Source organism: Capra hircus, chromosome 29 (genome assembly GCF_001704415.2).
Source record: "Capra hircus breed San Clemente chromosome 29, ASM170441v1, whole genome shotgun sequence".
NCBI lineage: Eukaryota > Metazoa > Chordata > Mammalia > Artiodactyla > Bovidae > Capra > Capra hircus.
In genome coordinates this window covers 35,654,460-35,670,718 of record NC_030836.1, presented here as the reverse complement: position 1 = coordinate 35,670,718, position 16,259 = coordinate 35,654,460, and the positions used below count along the sequence as shown (strand labels likewise).

General features: G+C 39.0%; 1 protein-coding gene across 4 annotated transcripts in view; it reads left to right on the top strand.

Moving 5' to 3' along the window:
* The window catches only part of ZBTB44 (zinc finger and BTB domain containing 44), a 58,284-nt gene that overhangs the window by 20,735 nt on the left and 21,290 nt on the right, over window positions 1-16,259 (top strand). For all 4 annotated transcript variants that reach the window (XM_018043290.1, XM_018043291.1, XM_018043289.1 and 1 more), the window contains exon 2: window positions 9,345-10,418. In XM_018043290.1, coding sequence (XP_017898779.1) covers window positions 9,401-10,418 — 1,018 coding nt within the window. In that variant the 5' untranslated portion in view covers window positions 9,345-9,400. The remainder of the gene's footprint in view (window positions 1-9,344; window positions 10,419-16,259) is intronic.

The following is a 16,259-nucleotide window of genomic DNA, read 5'->3' as shown; positions in this document are numbered from 1 at the left end:
GGTTAACCTTTCTGGGCTTTTTAGCCTAGTAGTTATATTTAGCACCTGATAATGTTTGTTGAACTAAACTTTTTAAACCATAATCTTTCAGCTTTAAAATTCAAGTTCCTTCATTCTGTTTTCTGAGAATTTTTTCCCCATTGAGGGGGAAAACTTTGCCTCTTTTCGATCTATTCTCCCGTATCTCTCTAAGTTCTAAGATAATGATCAAGCCATGAAAAGTAGTATCTGTAGAGTAAGAGAATGAAAACTGTCAGTTCCAGAGACGTACCTCACAGTCTGGCATATGGTTCCTCTGGAGACACTGAGTGTAGTATTGACTATATAAAAGTACAGTGTTTTTCCATAGTTGTCTGTATCTTCAAATACAGGTGATGGCCAGAGTTACTATAGGAGTTCCTGTTCTTGACCAGTTTGAGTCAGGAGTCTTCAAAGGACTGGGTCTTACCAGAGGTTTTTGTTTTTGTTTTTAATTGGAGGCTACTTACTTTACAGTAATTATGTAAATGTATGGTGGCTTTTGCCATTCATCAGCATGAATCAGCCACACGTGTGCGTGTGTCCCCCCCATCCTGAACCCACCTCCCTCCCCACCCTATCCCTCTGATTGTCCCGGAGACTGGCTTTGAGTGCCCTGCTTTGTGCATAGAACTTGCACTGGTTATCTGTTTACCAGAGGTTTTGTGATTGCTCTTAATCAGTTGTGAGTTAAAGCTAGAGCTATTGTATAGAACCATTACTCATGTACAGTACGTCTAACAGTTGTGGCAGTTGTAAATTATTTATGTGTTTGTGATTATCACAGTTACTTCTTTTCTATTCTATCCATGAATAAATTTTTAATGAAAAAGATGAGTCAGCTAGGTGTCAGTTGCATGTCCATACTGCCTATAAGCAAGAATGATTCCGTGAAAAAATTTGTAGTAACATACAGTGTAATCCTGTAAATTCTACCTACCTGTGTGCTGCCTTTTTAATATTGCCTGTGGAGTAGAGATTCAGAAAAATAAAATCAAGATTCCTTCTTATTAAATAAAGCTCAATTTTTAAAAATGAAATTGAACATATTTTCTATATATAAAATGAAGTCTCTTGATATATTTAAATGATGAGCTTATTTCTTACACACTTTGTAAGATTCTTTTGGGACTATCATGCCAAAGTAAAGTCTGTGATGCTTTTGTTCTCTGCAGTTCTTTTGAATGTTGTCAAAGTCTATCCTTGTCAATGACAGAATTTTAGAAATCGATAATGGTGTTGTCTCCACAGCAGTGTGAATGTACTTTATGCCACTGAACTGACAATTAAAAATGATTAGAATGGCAAATTTTATGTTAACATATATTGAGCACAGGTTTTTTTTTAATCTGCCCTTGCCCATGGAGGTGTATCTTACATGTGAATATCGTCTGTCATATGTGCCATGGCTAAATTAAAATACTGGTGGTAGTTTCCAACTTGGAAAAGAGAAATTTGAACAGCTTAAAGTGGTAGCCACTCAACAGAATTTTATAATTGTGATAATTTGTATCAAATGATTTAAGTATTAGAAGGCTATGGAACTAGATGACCTCTAAGATTGATCTCTACCTGAAGATTGTTTGAATTTGTAAATAAATCCTGCTTTCATTAGTTAAGTAGAGGATTAAAAAATGACACAAATCTTCATCAACAGGTGAATATGTAAATAAAATAATCAGTAGGATATTATACAGTCTTTAAAAGGGAGGGAAATTCTGGTACATGCTACAGAGTGGATGAAGACTTTGTGCTAAATGAAATAAGCCAGTTGCAAAACGACAACTATTTGATGCCTCCACTTACATGATGTACCTAGAGTAGGAAAACTCAAAGAGAATTAGAAGGTTGGCTGCCAGAGTCTGGTAAAGAGAGTGGAGGATGAGGAATGAGGAGTTACTCTTTGATGGATACTGAGTGTCATTTCAGAATGATGAAAAGTTCTGGACATACTGGTGATGGTTGCACAACAGTGTGAATGTCCTTAAAGCCCTGTACTGTACACTTTAAAATGACAAATTTTGTTATATTTTGCCACAATATAAAAAAACCTTTATTAACCACTATTAGTTAAATAACTGAGAATGTGGGCATTTTCATTTATAATAGAGTTTTGGAGAACTTTTTTAAAATGAAGTGATATGTGCACATTACTAATTCAGTACAAGTGCTTTTTCACATATTACTTTAAATGTGTCTAGTGAGATTGAGGAGGTGAATTTTCAATTTAGTTTAATTGATTTAAATTAAAATTACCACATGTGACTGGCAGTTCCTTCATCGGACAGTATAATTCTGTATTTTTTTTCATCCTTTTATAATACTTTAAACCTCCTTATATCATTATTTTGAAATGAGTGCCTTATAGATAGCATATAGTTGGCTCATGTTGGCTCGTGTTTTTAAAATATGCATCCTACCAATCTTTGTCTTCTAGTTGGTTTTATTTGGACTGTGTACATTCAAGGAAATTATTGATATGTTGAGACTTAAGTAGACCATTTTATTTTTGTGTTTATTTGTTCCCTCTGTTCTTTGTTTCTGTTATTTTCCTGCCTTCCTGTGGCTTATTGTACCTTTTTGAAAATTTCAGTTTGATCTGTCCTTGGTGTTTTGAGGGCATGTGTTTTTAAATATTATTTTGAATCTGCTCTAGGTATTATATATACATAAATAACTTATCACAGTCCATTGATGTCAATACGATATCAGTCTGAGTGAAGGCTTACCTCTTTTTGAAGTTATACTCCCCTGTTTATAATTGTCTTAAATATTTACTTTACATACTTTGAGAATCACATCAGCATTAGGATAGTTTTTGCTTCAATTTTGTGAAACATAATTTAGAAAAGTCAGAGGAAGGGGGAAGACTAGTACCTGTACAGTTGACCCTTGAACACGGCAGCAGTTAGGAGTAGATAAACTGTGTATAAGTTATAGTCAGCCCTTCGAATCTGACAGTACCTCTGTATCCAGGGTTCCGCATCTTCAGATTCAGCCAACCGCAGACCAGGTAGCATTGTAGTAGTCACTGTTGAAAAAACCCACGTATGAGTGGACTTGCACAGTTCAAAGACTCAGTTTATATGTTTTTACTTTTCATTATTCTTCCTTTCATTTCAAGAGCAATCTGAACTTATTCTTTGTGGGTGAATCTGCTGACGACAGCCGATTCTCTAGTTTTCATTCACATGAGAATGCGTTGATTTTCTCTTTCTTCCTGAAGGGTATTTTTGTTGGCTGTAGTGTTCTTGGTTGGCTGTTCTTTCTTTGGGTACTTAGAAAGTGTTGTGTCACTTCCTTCTTACCTCATGGTTTCTGATGAGAAGTACTCCATTATTTGAATTGTTTCCCCTTATTATAAGTAGGGAGTCGTTCCCTTCTTGATGCTTTTAAGATTTTTCCCTTTGTCTTTTTGTTTCCAGCAGTTTGTATCTGAGCATAGACTTTTTTATTTATTTTTTTTTTTTTTGAGCATAGATTTTTTGAATTTATCTTGTTTAGGTGTGTTGAACTTCTTAAATCTCTAGGTATAGATTTTAAAATTAGTATAGAGGCAATGGCACCCCACTCCAGTACTCTTGCCTGGAAAATCCCATGGACGGAGGATCCTGGTAGGCTGCAGTCCATGGGCTCGCTGAGAGTCGGACACGACTCAGTGACTTCACTTTCACTTTTCACTTTCAGGCATTGGAGAAGGAAATGGCAACCCACTCCAGTGTTCTTGCCTGGAGAATCCCAGGGAAGGCGGAACCTGGTGGGCTGCCATCTATGGGGTCGCACAGAGTTGGACACGACTGAAACGACTTAGCAGCAGCAGCAGTAGCAGCATACCCTACATATTCACCCAAGTGTACAGTTCAGTGGCTCTTAGTGTATTCGCTGATTTGTGTATCAGTCACCACAATCAATTTAGACTAACATTTTCTGTTAGCTAAAAAAAAAAAAACCCTGAATCCCTTAGCTGTTAACCCCAAATTTCCCCCACCGCCCCCTCAACCCTAGGCAACCACTCATTTACTTTGTCTCTCTAGATTTGCCTGTTTGGAACATTGCCTGTAAATGGAATCATACAATATGTGGCCCTTTGTAACTGGCCTTTTCACTTAGCATGTTTTCAGATTTTATCCATGTTGTAGCATATATCAGTACTTAATTTCTTTGTTGTGAAATAATATTCCATTGTATAAATATACCATGTTTTATTTGTACATTTATTATGATGGATATTTGGATTGTTTTCACTTTTTGAATATTATGAATAGTACTGCTATGCTCTATACGTTTCTGTATGGACATGTTTTCTATTCTCTTTGGCGGGTGGGAGTTGCTGGGTTGTATCTAAAGGTCCTAGTGTTGCATCTGCTACTAAACACAGTACAGACATTTTCATATGTAAATTCCACCTGGATATTCCTGTTGGAGGCATCTTAAATTCAGAAACATCAGAAACTTTCTTTTCTGTCCTTGATCGGTTTTAATGAGAATATAGAAGGGGAACAAAATTATATCTGGCATTTCCCAGTCTAATCTTCATCTTCCTCCCATCCCATACCTCCATCTTTATTATGCTGTGTACCACATGTGTGTAACGTTGTACAAACATGATTTGCAGAAGATACTTAGAATTTATTTTATTTTTGTCTTCTACCATACATATAAATTTGTTCTGTAGGGTTAGTACTCCCTCCAGTTCCTTGAAGGGCAAGTCTTCATAACTTTTCTGGTCACTTTTCAGGAATAGAAACGTTTATTTTCAAGAACTAATAAACTTAATTCAGAGTTAAAGGTTTTCTTATTTGCCCACCTCAGGCCTACTACAGGTCTGCAGTGGAAAGAGATTTGTTTGGCTTCCTTTTTATTTCTGTTTTTCCCCTCTGCCTTTTTATTCTTCCTTGTTTGGTGACTGGTTTCTGGCCCATCCAGGACTGGGAGAGGCACAGGATTGAGTAAGAAGAAAGGTCTCTAATAACAGTAGCAGCAGCACCAGGACTGTTGTTCTGTAGCATTTATTTCATGCTGAGTACTGTTAAAAGCACTTCACATGTATCAGGCGGTTAATCCTCAGAACGCTGAGGTAGGTTGTCTTACTCTGTTTCACTGCTGAAGAAATGAAGGTGCAGTCTGGTGACTTGCCTAAGGTCCCACAGTGACACACAGCAGAACAGGGCGTGCACCCAGGGTTGGGGCTCCAGAGGATCCTTGCCACTCCAGGTATTGCTTTTATTCACTGTTGGGAGATGGTAAGCATACTTGGTAGTCTTGGCCAGAGTTTAAATCAGACTTGTATCCTTTAGATTTGTTTCAAGTGTGACACATTTTCCATAGACCTAAAACAAAGGGCAGACTTGCCTCATCTCCTTTCCCTTACAGGGGAATAGAAGGGAGTGGGAAAGGGATTGGAACTCAAAACACACTGATTTCTCTCCACAGGAATCCTTTTCTGATATTTAACTCTTTAGCTCCTTGCACAGGTTGCCTTGCACCTCACTTTGAAATGGTAGTATCTGTTGTTTGGAACCTCTACCCAAATTGCGATTGAGATGTTTCAACATCCTGTTGCACATGTTCTCCAAATACAGTATTTAATTTCTTGGCTTCACACCTTTGTTGATGCAGATGGTCCCTGGATTATGAGTGTCGCTTGCTTGAAGGCATGCTCCTGTCTGAACCATGTGATCTCCATCAAACTAAGTGCTCTTGGTGGCTGGGCTTTTAAAGAAGCTGGTTTACTGGGGTGCAGCAGATGGACAAAAAACTTGATGTAAAACCTTCCCATTTTTTTTCCTCTTCATCTCATTCCTATGAGAGAGAAATCAACAAGTATGTTGAATGATACTTTGGTTAGATCAATCCTAGCTGCCTGGTGTCTTATGATTACTTGTCTTTGGGAAAGTAGAATGGAGAAGGTTTATGTTTGAACCGTTCCCTTTGATGTGGTTAAGTTAATTGTTTCAGTGGCCTTACCTGGCTGTCTTGGAACAAGGCTTTATGCCATTTATTGTGTTATCAGACCCAGAAGATTCTTAGATTGATCATTTTGTCCTCTTATATTAGAATATTCAGTGGATTATTTGTATCTATTCAGCTGGAAATCATTAGAATGTCTTTTTAAAAATTGTTTCCCCTTCACATGTACATATACCTACAAAGAACATTCAAAGGGGTTGTTTATGTAATGGATTGATGTTTGAACTGACATTGACCTCTGCGTCCTCACATTTAGAGTAACCTCTGATGGCTCAGATGTTAAAGCGTCTGCCTGCAATGCAGGAGACCTGGGTCCAATCCCTGGGTCGGGAAGATCCCCTGGAGAAGGAAATGGCAACCCACTCTAGTATTCTTGCCTGGAGAATCCCATGGACGGAGGAGCCTGGTGGGCTACAGTCCACGGGGTCGCAAAGAGTTGGACACGACTGAGTGACTTCACTTTCACTTTCCCTGGTGGCTCAGATGGTAAAGCATCTGTCTACAATGAGGGAGACCTGGGTTCAATCCCTGGGTTGGGAAGATATCCTAGAGAAGGAAGTGGCAACCCACTCCAGTATTCTTGCCTGGAAAATCCCGTGGACAGAGGAGCCCGGTAGGCTACAGTCCATGGGGTCACAAAGAGTCAGATACAACTGACCGACTTCACTTTACAGTGTCATTAACAACAGTTGGCCAGTACAGTGCACCCAAGGCATGTCAGGATGGTGAGCACTCACTGAGATCATGTGAGGTGCCACGAGAGCTTGGTGCACCTGTTTGCTTTATCAACCTGTTGAGTTCTTTCATGAGGCCCTGCCCTCTGTGATTCTTCTTTTGCCTAGCACACTCAGAATTAAATGTTTCATTGGTTGCTTTCATGTAGCACTAGCTGTGTAGTCTTAATTAAGTACATATGTCATTTTCATAAAGACTGTAAGCTTAATGAGGTAAAGGACAATGCTTTACTTGTAATTGTGTTCCTCTCTTACATAATAAAGTTCCTCACATCTAATAAGTCGATTATTAAGTTTTCATTAGTGTAAACAAAATCAGTAGTATGGCTTCACCGTCCCAATACCCGGTTTAGTCTTATTTGTGCCAAGATAAGGAAGGTAAAGATAGTAAAGTTATGCTCAAGTTATAATTCCCATACCTGTTATATTGTGTGCAACTCTTTGAACCAGTCTTAAGGGAATATGGGAAGTGGAGATTGTTGAGCAGAGCAAGGATATTCATTAAATTTTAAGAGGCACTTAGAGGGACAAGGGATGTTTAGCTTATAGAAGAGAACCTTAGGAAAGGAATGTGACTGCCATCTTCTGTTTTTGAAAGGTTTTTCAAGGGGAAAGAAAAAGGCCTACTCTGCATGACTTTCGGGGTCCAAACCAGGAGAAACTGAAGCCCTGTATGTGTGTGCATGCTTAGTTGCATCCGACTCTCTACCCCATAGAATGTAGCCTGCCATGCTCCTCTGTCCATGGAATTTCCCAGGCAAGAATCCTGGAGTGGGTTGCCATGTCCTCCTCCAGGGGATCTTCCCTACCCAGGGATCAAATCCAGGTCTCCCGCATTGGCAGGTGGGTTCTTTACCACTGAGCCACCTGGGAAGCCTCAAGCCCTATTATGGTGCTTTTTAAAAGAAAAAAAAAATGTTTAATGTGGAAAAGAATAAATACCCATATGTTTTGCATAAATATGAAGAAGCTACCATCTATACATGCAGACATCTTTCTGTGTACAGTTCCAAGAAGATCATGGCCCCTTAGTGAATCCGTGAATCTCTAGTTAAGATCTTATGTTCTCTTGCTCTGTGTGTGTGTCTGTGTGTACAAATAAATACATACATGTATATATTTCACAAAGATGGTTATTATCTATGTACTCTGATGACATTTTTCACTAAATACATAACTACTACTATTGAGTGTTCACTGTATTTAGTGATTGTGCATTATTTAATGCTCAGAATCACACATTTTCCCTGGTCAATTAAATATTCATCAACTTTTAAACTTTTTTTTAAACTGGTAGCTCTAATTTTGAGGTATTTGAAACTTCTTTATCTAAAGATGGCTTACAAAAAATATTTCCCCGAATATGCTTTGTTTTGTATTTATTTTAGTACTTTTTTTTTAAGGTTATTTACCTTAGATAAAATAATAGCTATGTGTTTTCGTATTGGAAAAGTACTGTGATTAAACAGTAAAAAGACTCAGATCTTAGCTTCGGTTATCATTTGTTGGTCACTTAACTTCCCTGAGCATTATCTTTCTTATCTTTATCAAGGGGCTAATATCAGCCTCCCTGACTTCACATAGTGGAGAAGGAAATGGCAACCCACTCCAGTACTCGTGCCTGGAAAATCCCATGGACGGAGGAGCCTGGTAGGCTACAGTCCTTGGGGTCGCAAAGAGTCGGACACGACTGAGCGACTTCACTTTCACAACAGTTTAAGGGGAAAGTTCTATAAGAATTAGTATTTAGAAGTATTATTAGAGTTTAGAAATTAAAAGTATTTAAGAATGTCAGTTTTCTAGGTTTTTAGTAAATGTAAAATCTGATAACGCCAAATCAGTTTGGTTTTTGTTTTTGTTTTTGTTTTTTGTTTTTTTTTAGGAAAAAGCCAATCAAGTGTCTGATTTTAAACATTTGTTTCATAAATTTCCTTCCAGAAACGTGGTTTTGTTGTGTTAATAATACAAAAGCAGTCACTTTTCTCTTGTTGCACATTCACAAAGTGCCAAATACCGTGCTTAAGCGTGTGCTGCATGTGTTTCATTTAGTTCTTATAACAAACTTGGAGGAATTGTTGAAGAAAGAATGCAGACCTGTTACATTCTAAGACCTAGGCTCTTGGCCACTTGTACTTACTCACCTCATATCCTAAAAGAGGCAGGATAAAGCATTGAGGTTTAGGGTGCAGATTCTGGGGCCAGCCTGCCTGGATTTGAACCCTGGGTCTGTAACTTATCAGCTTTTGACTTCTTCAAGGTAGTTAGCCAGCCCTTTTCTCTTCAACAGCAATAAAATGTACCTATTGGTAAGATATCATGACAATCAAATTATGAAATGTGACACACCTGAACAGTATCTGGCATGTGGTTTGCAAGCAGTGGCAGTAACAGGGACTCGTCTTGTGTAAGCTATGCGTGTGACATGAGCACACAGACTCCTCTGGTAGGATGCTTCAGGGAGCAGGCACTGGGAGTATATTTTAACATGGTTCTTACCTTGGACTTTCCCATGGCCATCTTTGACCTTTCTATTTAGCATGGTGGCTTCATGAAAACAATCTCAATCACCTTGTATTTCAGCTACTGATCCATTAATTAATGCTTATTTTATGTATCTTTTAGGACATTTCTGATTCATTTGCATCCTTGAAGAGCGTCTATAGAAGAGGAAGGGAAAGATGGGTGTGAAAACATTTACTCATAGCTCCTCTTCCCACAGCCAGGAAATGCTTGGAAAGCTAAATATGCTTCGAAATGATGGACATTTTTGTGATATCACTATTCGTGTCCAGGACAAAATCTTCCGGGCACATAAGGTGGTACTAGCAGCTTGCAGTGATTTCTTTCGCACCAAACTTGTAGGCCAAGCAGAAGATGAGAACAAGAATGTGTTGGATTTGCATCATGTTACAGTGACTGGCTTTATACCCCTTTTAGAGTATGCGTACACAGCCACTCTGTCAATTAACACAGAAAATATCATTGATGTTCTAGCTGCAGCCAGCTATATGCAAATGTTCAGTGTTGCTAGCACCTGCTCAGAGTTCATGAAATCAAGCATTTTATGGAATACACCCAACAGCCAACCAGAAAAGGGTCTGGATGCTGGACAAGAAAATAACTCCAACTGCAATTTTACGTCTCGAGATGGAAGCATTTCTCCAGTGTCTTCAGAGTGCAGTGTGGTAGAAAGAACCATCCCTGTCTGCCGAGAATCACGGAGAAAGCGCAAAAGCTACATTGTTATGTCTCCTGAAAGTCCTGTAAAGTGTAGCACACAAACAAGTTCTCCCCAGGTGTTGAATTCTTCAACTTCCTATTCAGAAAATAGAAATCAACCAGTTGACTCTTCTCTGGCTTTTCCCTGGACTTTTCCTTTTGGAATTGATCGAAGGAATCAGCCTGATAAGGTTAAGCAAGCAGAAAATACCCGGACTTTAGAATTACCTGGCCCATCTGAGACAGGGAGAAGAATGACTGATTATGTGACTTGCGAGAGCACAAAAACTACCTTGCCTCTGGGTGCTGAGGAAGATGTCCGGGTCAAAGTGGAAAGGTTAAGTGACGAGGAGGTCCATGAGGAAGTATCCCAGCCTGTCAGTGCGTCTCAGAGTTCACTGAGTGATCAGCAGACAGTGCCAGGAAGTGAGCAAGTGCAAGAGGACCTTCTGATTAGTCCCCAGTCTTCCTCCATAGGTATCGTGTCTTCTGTGTTTTCCATGATGCTATAAAGTATGGGGAGGCATTTTTAAGGGCTTACTAGATAAGTTTTGCGCTGTATCCTATAGGAAATATTAAGAAGACTAAAACATGGTAACTGGGATTTTTTAGATGCTATCAGTCCTACCATATTTTTCAGTAAGTTACACATGAGTAGAAAGAAAGTAGTTGAACAGTATCTGATGGGACACATATATTATGGCACAGTTCATGTACCAATGAATTGTGAATTACTTTCAGTACAAAAAGGACCAGTTTTAAAAAATGAATTAGTGTTTTATTCTTTATTAAAATTATTTATAAAAAACTTACCATGTGCCAAACTTGGGGGGATATATGATGAAAAAGACAGTGCTTGCATCTGAGGAGTTAACACTGTTAATTGAGAAAGCAGATGAGTAAGTCAGCAATTAAAACTAGGCTAGAGGTATAAACAGTGTGACAGGCTCACACAGGAAACATCAAGTTAACACTGCATGTTTTAGCTGGATGTTACGTAATAAGTAGGAGTTTACCCAAGCAAGGAAATAACATTCCTTTGAAAATGTATAGAAGCTCAGATGTGTGGAAGAACATTCACTGCATGTTTGATAAAGCAGTGAATTCAAAGCACAGTGATGTGAATAAAGTATGAAAACCTACAAGTATAGAATATAATGGGAAATAAGAAAAATGAGTGGTTGAGAACATGTTTGAAAAGCCTCAAACACTAGTTTCAGTTAGGATTGCATTCAACTACATATAACAATCCCTTCAAAGTGGCTTAAACCAAATAGGATTTTTTTTTTTTTTAATTATTGCATAAAATGTTCAGAAATAGGAAGTCCAAGAGTAGTATAGTGGCTCTACAGTGACCTAGGCCCCTTGTATTTTTACAGTCCACCATCTTTAGTTTGTCATCTGTCTGTTTATTACTTCATGGTTATAGGTTTTTGCTTCATCTTTAGCCTTGTCTTTTGGAAAGGGGTAATGCTTGTATGGAAAATGTTTCTAGAACTCTCAAAAAAACTTCTGCCAGATGATGTCACATGCATGGCCTTTCCTAGCTGCAAGATAATCTGGGGCTGCTGCTAAGTCACTTCAGTCGTGTCCGACTCTGTGTGACCCCACAGACGGCAGTCCACCAGGCTCCCCCGTCCCTGGGATTCTCCAGGCAAGAATACTGGAGTGGGTTGCCATTTCCTTCTCCAGTGCATGAAAGTGAAAGCGAAAGTGAAGTCGCTCAGTTGTGTCTGACTCTTAGCAACCTCATGGACTGCAGCCTACCAGGCTCCTCCGTCCATGGGATTTTCCAGGCAAGAGTACTGGAGTGGAGTGCCATTGCCTTCTCCGAATCTGGGGCTATATATATATATATTAGTTGGGTATGTAACTGCCTCACAAAATTATAGATATTATCTGCAATTAGCAGTGTCTACCACAGCTAGGCCAAGTAAGCTTGGGTTTTATCCTACTGGTAATAAGGAGTCTACCTTAAATGGAATGAAAAAATATTTTCAGCTATTTTAGGAAAATTTGATATTGGTCAAATTCATAGGGGGTTGGTTGGGGAGAAACAGTCCAAAAGCCAGATATAGTACAGTTGTCTTTGTGTGAAAGAAGATACTTGAAGTCATACTGTAAAGAAAATGGGTATGAAGACACTTTGTAAAGGAAGAATCATTACTACCTGATGTTAATGAATATGTGGTTTGAGGAATAAGAAGGTCAGGGTTCGTGAATGACTAGAGAAAGAGATAACATTGTCATTGATTATAAGTCACAGTTTTTCACATTTTATTATGTCTAAATTCAGATGTGCTTTACAATTAATAATCTTTACAGTTACTTTTTCTTAATGGTCCAAAAAATAATGGTAATCATATACTTGATAGGAATCTGTTAAATACCATAACTACTATGAAAGTCACTGGGAGGAGGTAGAAGCCCAGTTTTAAGAGTTAACTAAGCAAGGTCAGTTCTTTGTGAACTGGGCTTGGGTGATGACCAGGCAACCTGCCTCAGAGCCCTTGAGGTCAGGACTGGAGGTGACCACTTTAGCACTTTTAGCAGTGACACATTGACTCTCAACAGGAAAATATGTTTGTAAGAGCCAGAACCAGAGAACTGCTCCTTGAGAAATAATCTGTATTCAGGGAGAGAAGGAAAGCCAACGGAGATGAGTGAAAAGGATATCTCCACAAGGTTGGAGAACCAGGAAGGCCGTGTTGACGTTAAGTTCTTCTTGGATTCTGATGCACTACACGAGTTTCCCAGGGTTGCCACACCAGCCAACATAGACTTCAAACGGCAGAATTGTATTCTCTCGCAGTTCAGAAGGCCGAAGATCTGAGCTTAGGTGCTGTCAGGTCTGCAGGGAAGGATCTTTCTTTGCTCCTTTCTAGCTGCTGACAGTCACTAACACTCCTGGTGGGCCTCCGAGTTTAGCTGCCTCTCTCCACTTTCTGCCCCCATCCTTCTGGGCCTTCCTCCAGATCTCCCTCCTCAGGACACCAGGCACTGGATTATGGCCCACCCTACTACAGTATAATCTCTTCTAACTTGTGTATTAGTTGGGTATGAAGCCACCTCACAAAACTGTAGGAGAATGGATATTGTTTGCAACTACCAGTGTCTGCCACAGCTAGGTAGAGGTGATCATATACTCTGTTGTTGCTGTTTAGTTGCTAAGTTGTGTCCAACTGTTTGCGACCCCATGAACTGTAGCCCACCAGATTCCTCTGTGCATGGGATTCTCTAGGCAAGAATACTGGAGTGGGTTGCCATTTCCTTCACACACTCTAGGTAATGGTAATTACCTAGGTCTCTGCAGAGAGCCTGTTTCCAAGTAAGAGTATATTTACTGGTATTGGAGGTTAGGGCATGAGTATGCGTTGGGAATGGGGAGGAATGCAGTTCTTCCCACAATACCTATTAAAGATAATATTTCTAAAGTTGGCTCAAGATACTTTTGTACTTTCCAGATAACCACACATTGAATAATGTATTTGATGGCAGGAGATCCTAGCTATATGTCAGTATAACCAGGTTTTTGTTAAATTACTGACATCTTTAATCTTGAAAACACCTTTGTACCTTCTAAATAGTGAACTAATAGGTAATTATTAATACTATTAATTATCTGAGAACATAGGAACCAAATACTAATATAACTGAACATCTTGCTAACTAGCTATGTGAAATAGCCTTATTTTAACCAATCTTGAGTATACCTAATCAGTTCAGGCTTTGCCTTAATATATTATTAACACAATTAAATAGAGGAGTTAGGACCATAAGTACAATAAGCCTTTCCATTATCTAAGAATAATTTCCAATATATGCTATTACAAATGTAGATTCTATTACAAATCAGACATATGGAAGAACTCTGATCTGAATATATGTAATCAAATAATCCAAACGAGTTGTCTTTTCTTTACCTTCAGAGCAAACTCACTAATTACTCTCAGCTACCCCTGTTAACTCCAAATGTATACACTAAACACCTTACAGAAAAGTGAAATTCAATGAAATTTGTTTAAGTGAGGACTCTAGACTCTAAAATCTGCCATTGAAAGAGAAGTGATTGTTACGAGGGTCAGTTAAGATGTTGAGAAATAGTTTGACAGTTTCTCGGTAGCAGTAGTGAATAGATAAATTTGTTGAGGTGAGCAGTTAGAATGATGGAGGAATTTGCAACACTGAGCGTATATGCAGTATGGGGAAATGATTAAAAGTTCAGGACTTGGAGTCAGGCAGGTCTAGAATCTGCTCTCAGTTTCTGCCACTTACTAGATGTGTGACTTTGAACAAGTCACTGAGCCTCACTACATTTCCATAACCATAAAGTAATAGTAGTATTAACTCTCTGTTGTATGTCAGTGCTCTCCAGCAAGACTACCAGGAATACACCTGTAGTTGAACATATTGAGATGGTGGTTTGAATGTCTGAAAATCCCTAACAATTAGCTAACTATACAAGATAAGTTAGTGTGCAGCAAGCTTGGGTAAACCCTGTGTCCACATAGAAATAGTGTTCTAGTAGTGGGCATATTGAAAGTGTAAGAACTGCTCACCGCAGCAGGAGTGAGGCAGTTTCGGTCCCGTAAAATGGACAGTTTCTTTGAATGAATGGAGTTAAACAATTCCTGCAAGTCAGACTCAAGTGTCTCTGAAGAGAACCAACTGGCTATCATAATTGAGATGGTCCCAGGATTCTGGTCTTTCTGACTGAATAGGTCTTGCTGTTAGGATTGTAATTGCAGGAGAAGCATGTTGATTTGAGGTCAGGTCCATTTCTCTGTGGCTGAAGGCTGGAATATGATATATAATGTTGCCTATAAAAGGGAATCTACCTTCTGTGGTGCTTAAAAGAACAGTTATTAAATTTTTGTCAGCAGGGTCAGATGGAGGTTAATAGATCCAAAATCTGTCAAATTCATATTAGTAACTGTTCTGGGGTGGGGGTACAAGAAGTTTTTTCTTAAGTGGCAGAAGAAGGTCTTAGGGGATCAGAAACCAGAGGATGAAGATGAAAGATCGTATTGGCTTTTATAGGAATGATTAATAGTAAAGAGAGGAGTACTAAAGAGTCAGAAAACTAATATGATTTTGCCATCTTGGGTAGGAGCTGTTTCACTTTTGAGGTCATTATCTTCTGGAGAATTCCTTAGAGGGAATGGATGTACAGGAATCAGAAGGATGTGATGTCTTTCAAGTTAGAAACTATGAATCCAGTGAATGTCACCTCGAACTGTTACTGCTGAACCAGTAGTTAACATCCGATCAGTTCCTTTCTATAGATACCAGTGGAAAGTTTTCTCTGGTGGCATCTTTTCCAGAAGACCAAAACTCCAGACTTTAAAGCATTCATAGGCTCTTCTGTGTTTGTGATAAACCTGGAGTATCATTGTAGTATTTAATTGTATCAGTTGGTAATCAGGTAGAACCTAAGATTTAAACCAGAATTCCCACCTGAAAAAGGAACATTCTGTTATCACACAAGGGGTCACCTTGTGGATCTTAGAATGATTTATCTTATTGCCATCAAGACTCTTGGCAGTACTTAGGACTGTGGAAGTTTGAGGGTTTTTAAGTGCTTTGATAAATACAGTTTTAGAATTCCATTTGTTCTCTTAACGTTTGTGGATGATGGGGATATTGGAGAGTCTGTGTTTTTAAAAGGTCATGCTTATGGGGTGTTTTAAAAGCAACATCAGTGTGATGTGTGGTCCTATCACTTGAGAAATAGTTGCTATTTCCTAGTCAGGAATACAGAATCTGCTCATTTTTCTTCTGCCATTATAACATAGCTCTTTAGCATGAAGAAGCCTCAGTCTACCTTAAAAGTAAACAAACTAACTGATAGCTCATTTGAAGGTGTTTAAAAGTGTACCTCAGTGCTTGGTTCTTGTCCTTGTCTTAACCAAGGTTGTGTCATTGCCAGGAGGACCATACATCAGCAGCATCCATGGGGGTACCTCTTGAAGTCCCTGCTCCAGTGTTGGTACAGTGTTGGTGAATCACAAATGAACGATCTTGTTCATGCCTGAAGCTCCCCACAAAACGGCTACTTCCAACTCCAAATTGTCCTTGGTGAAATTGAGTCAGCTGAGAGATAAGTGTAACGTGTTAGTTACAGAGAAAGCATGAAGGAAGCAGATGTTTGGCCAGAGAGAGATGCAATTTCAGATTGAGACACCTCATGATAACTGTAGGAGTCCACAAGAATAATGCTTGTGTAATTGTTTATTTCCAGTTGCAGAGGCCAAGGATCAGACAAAATCTGGTTCTGGGCATTTGAAACTAAGCAAACCCATTCTCAGGACACGAAGA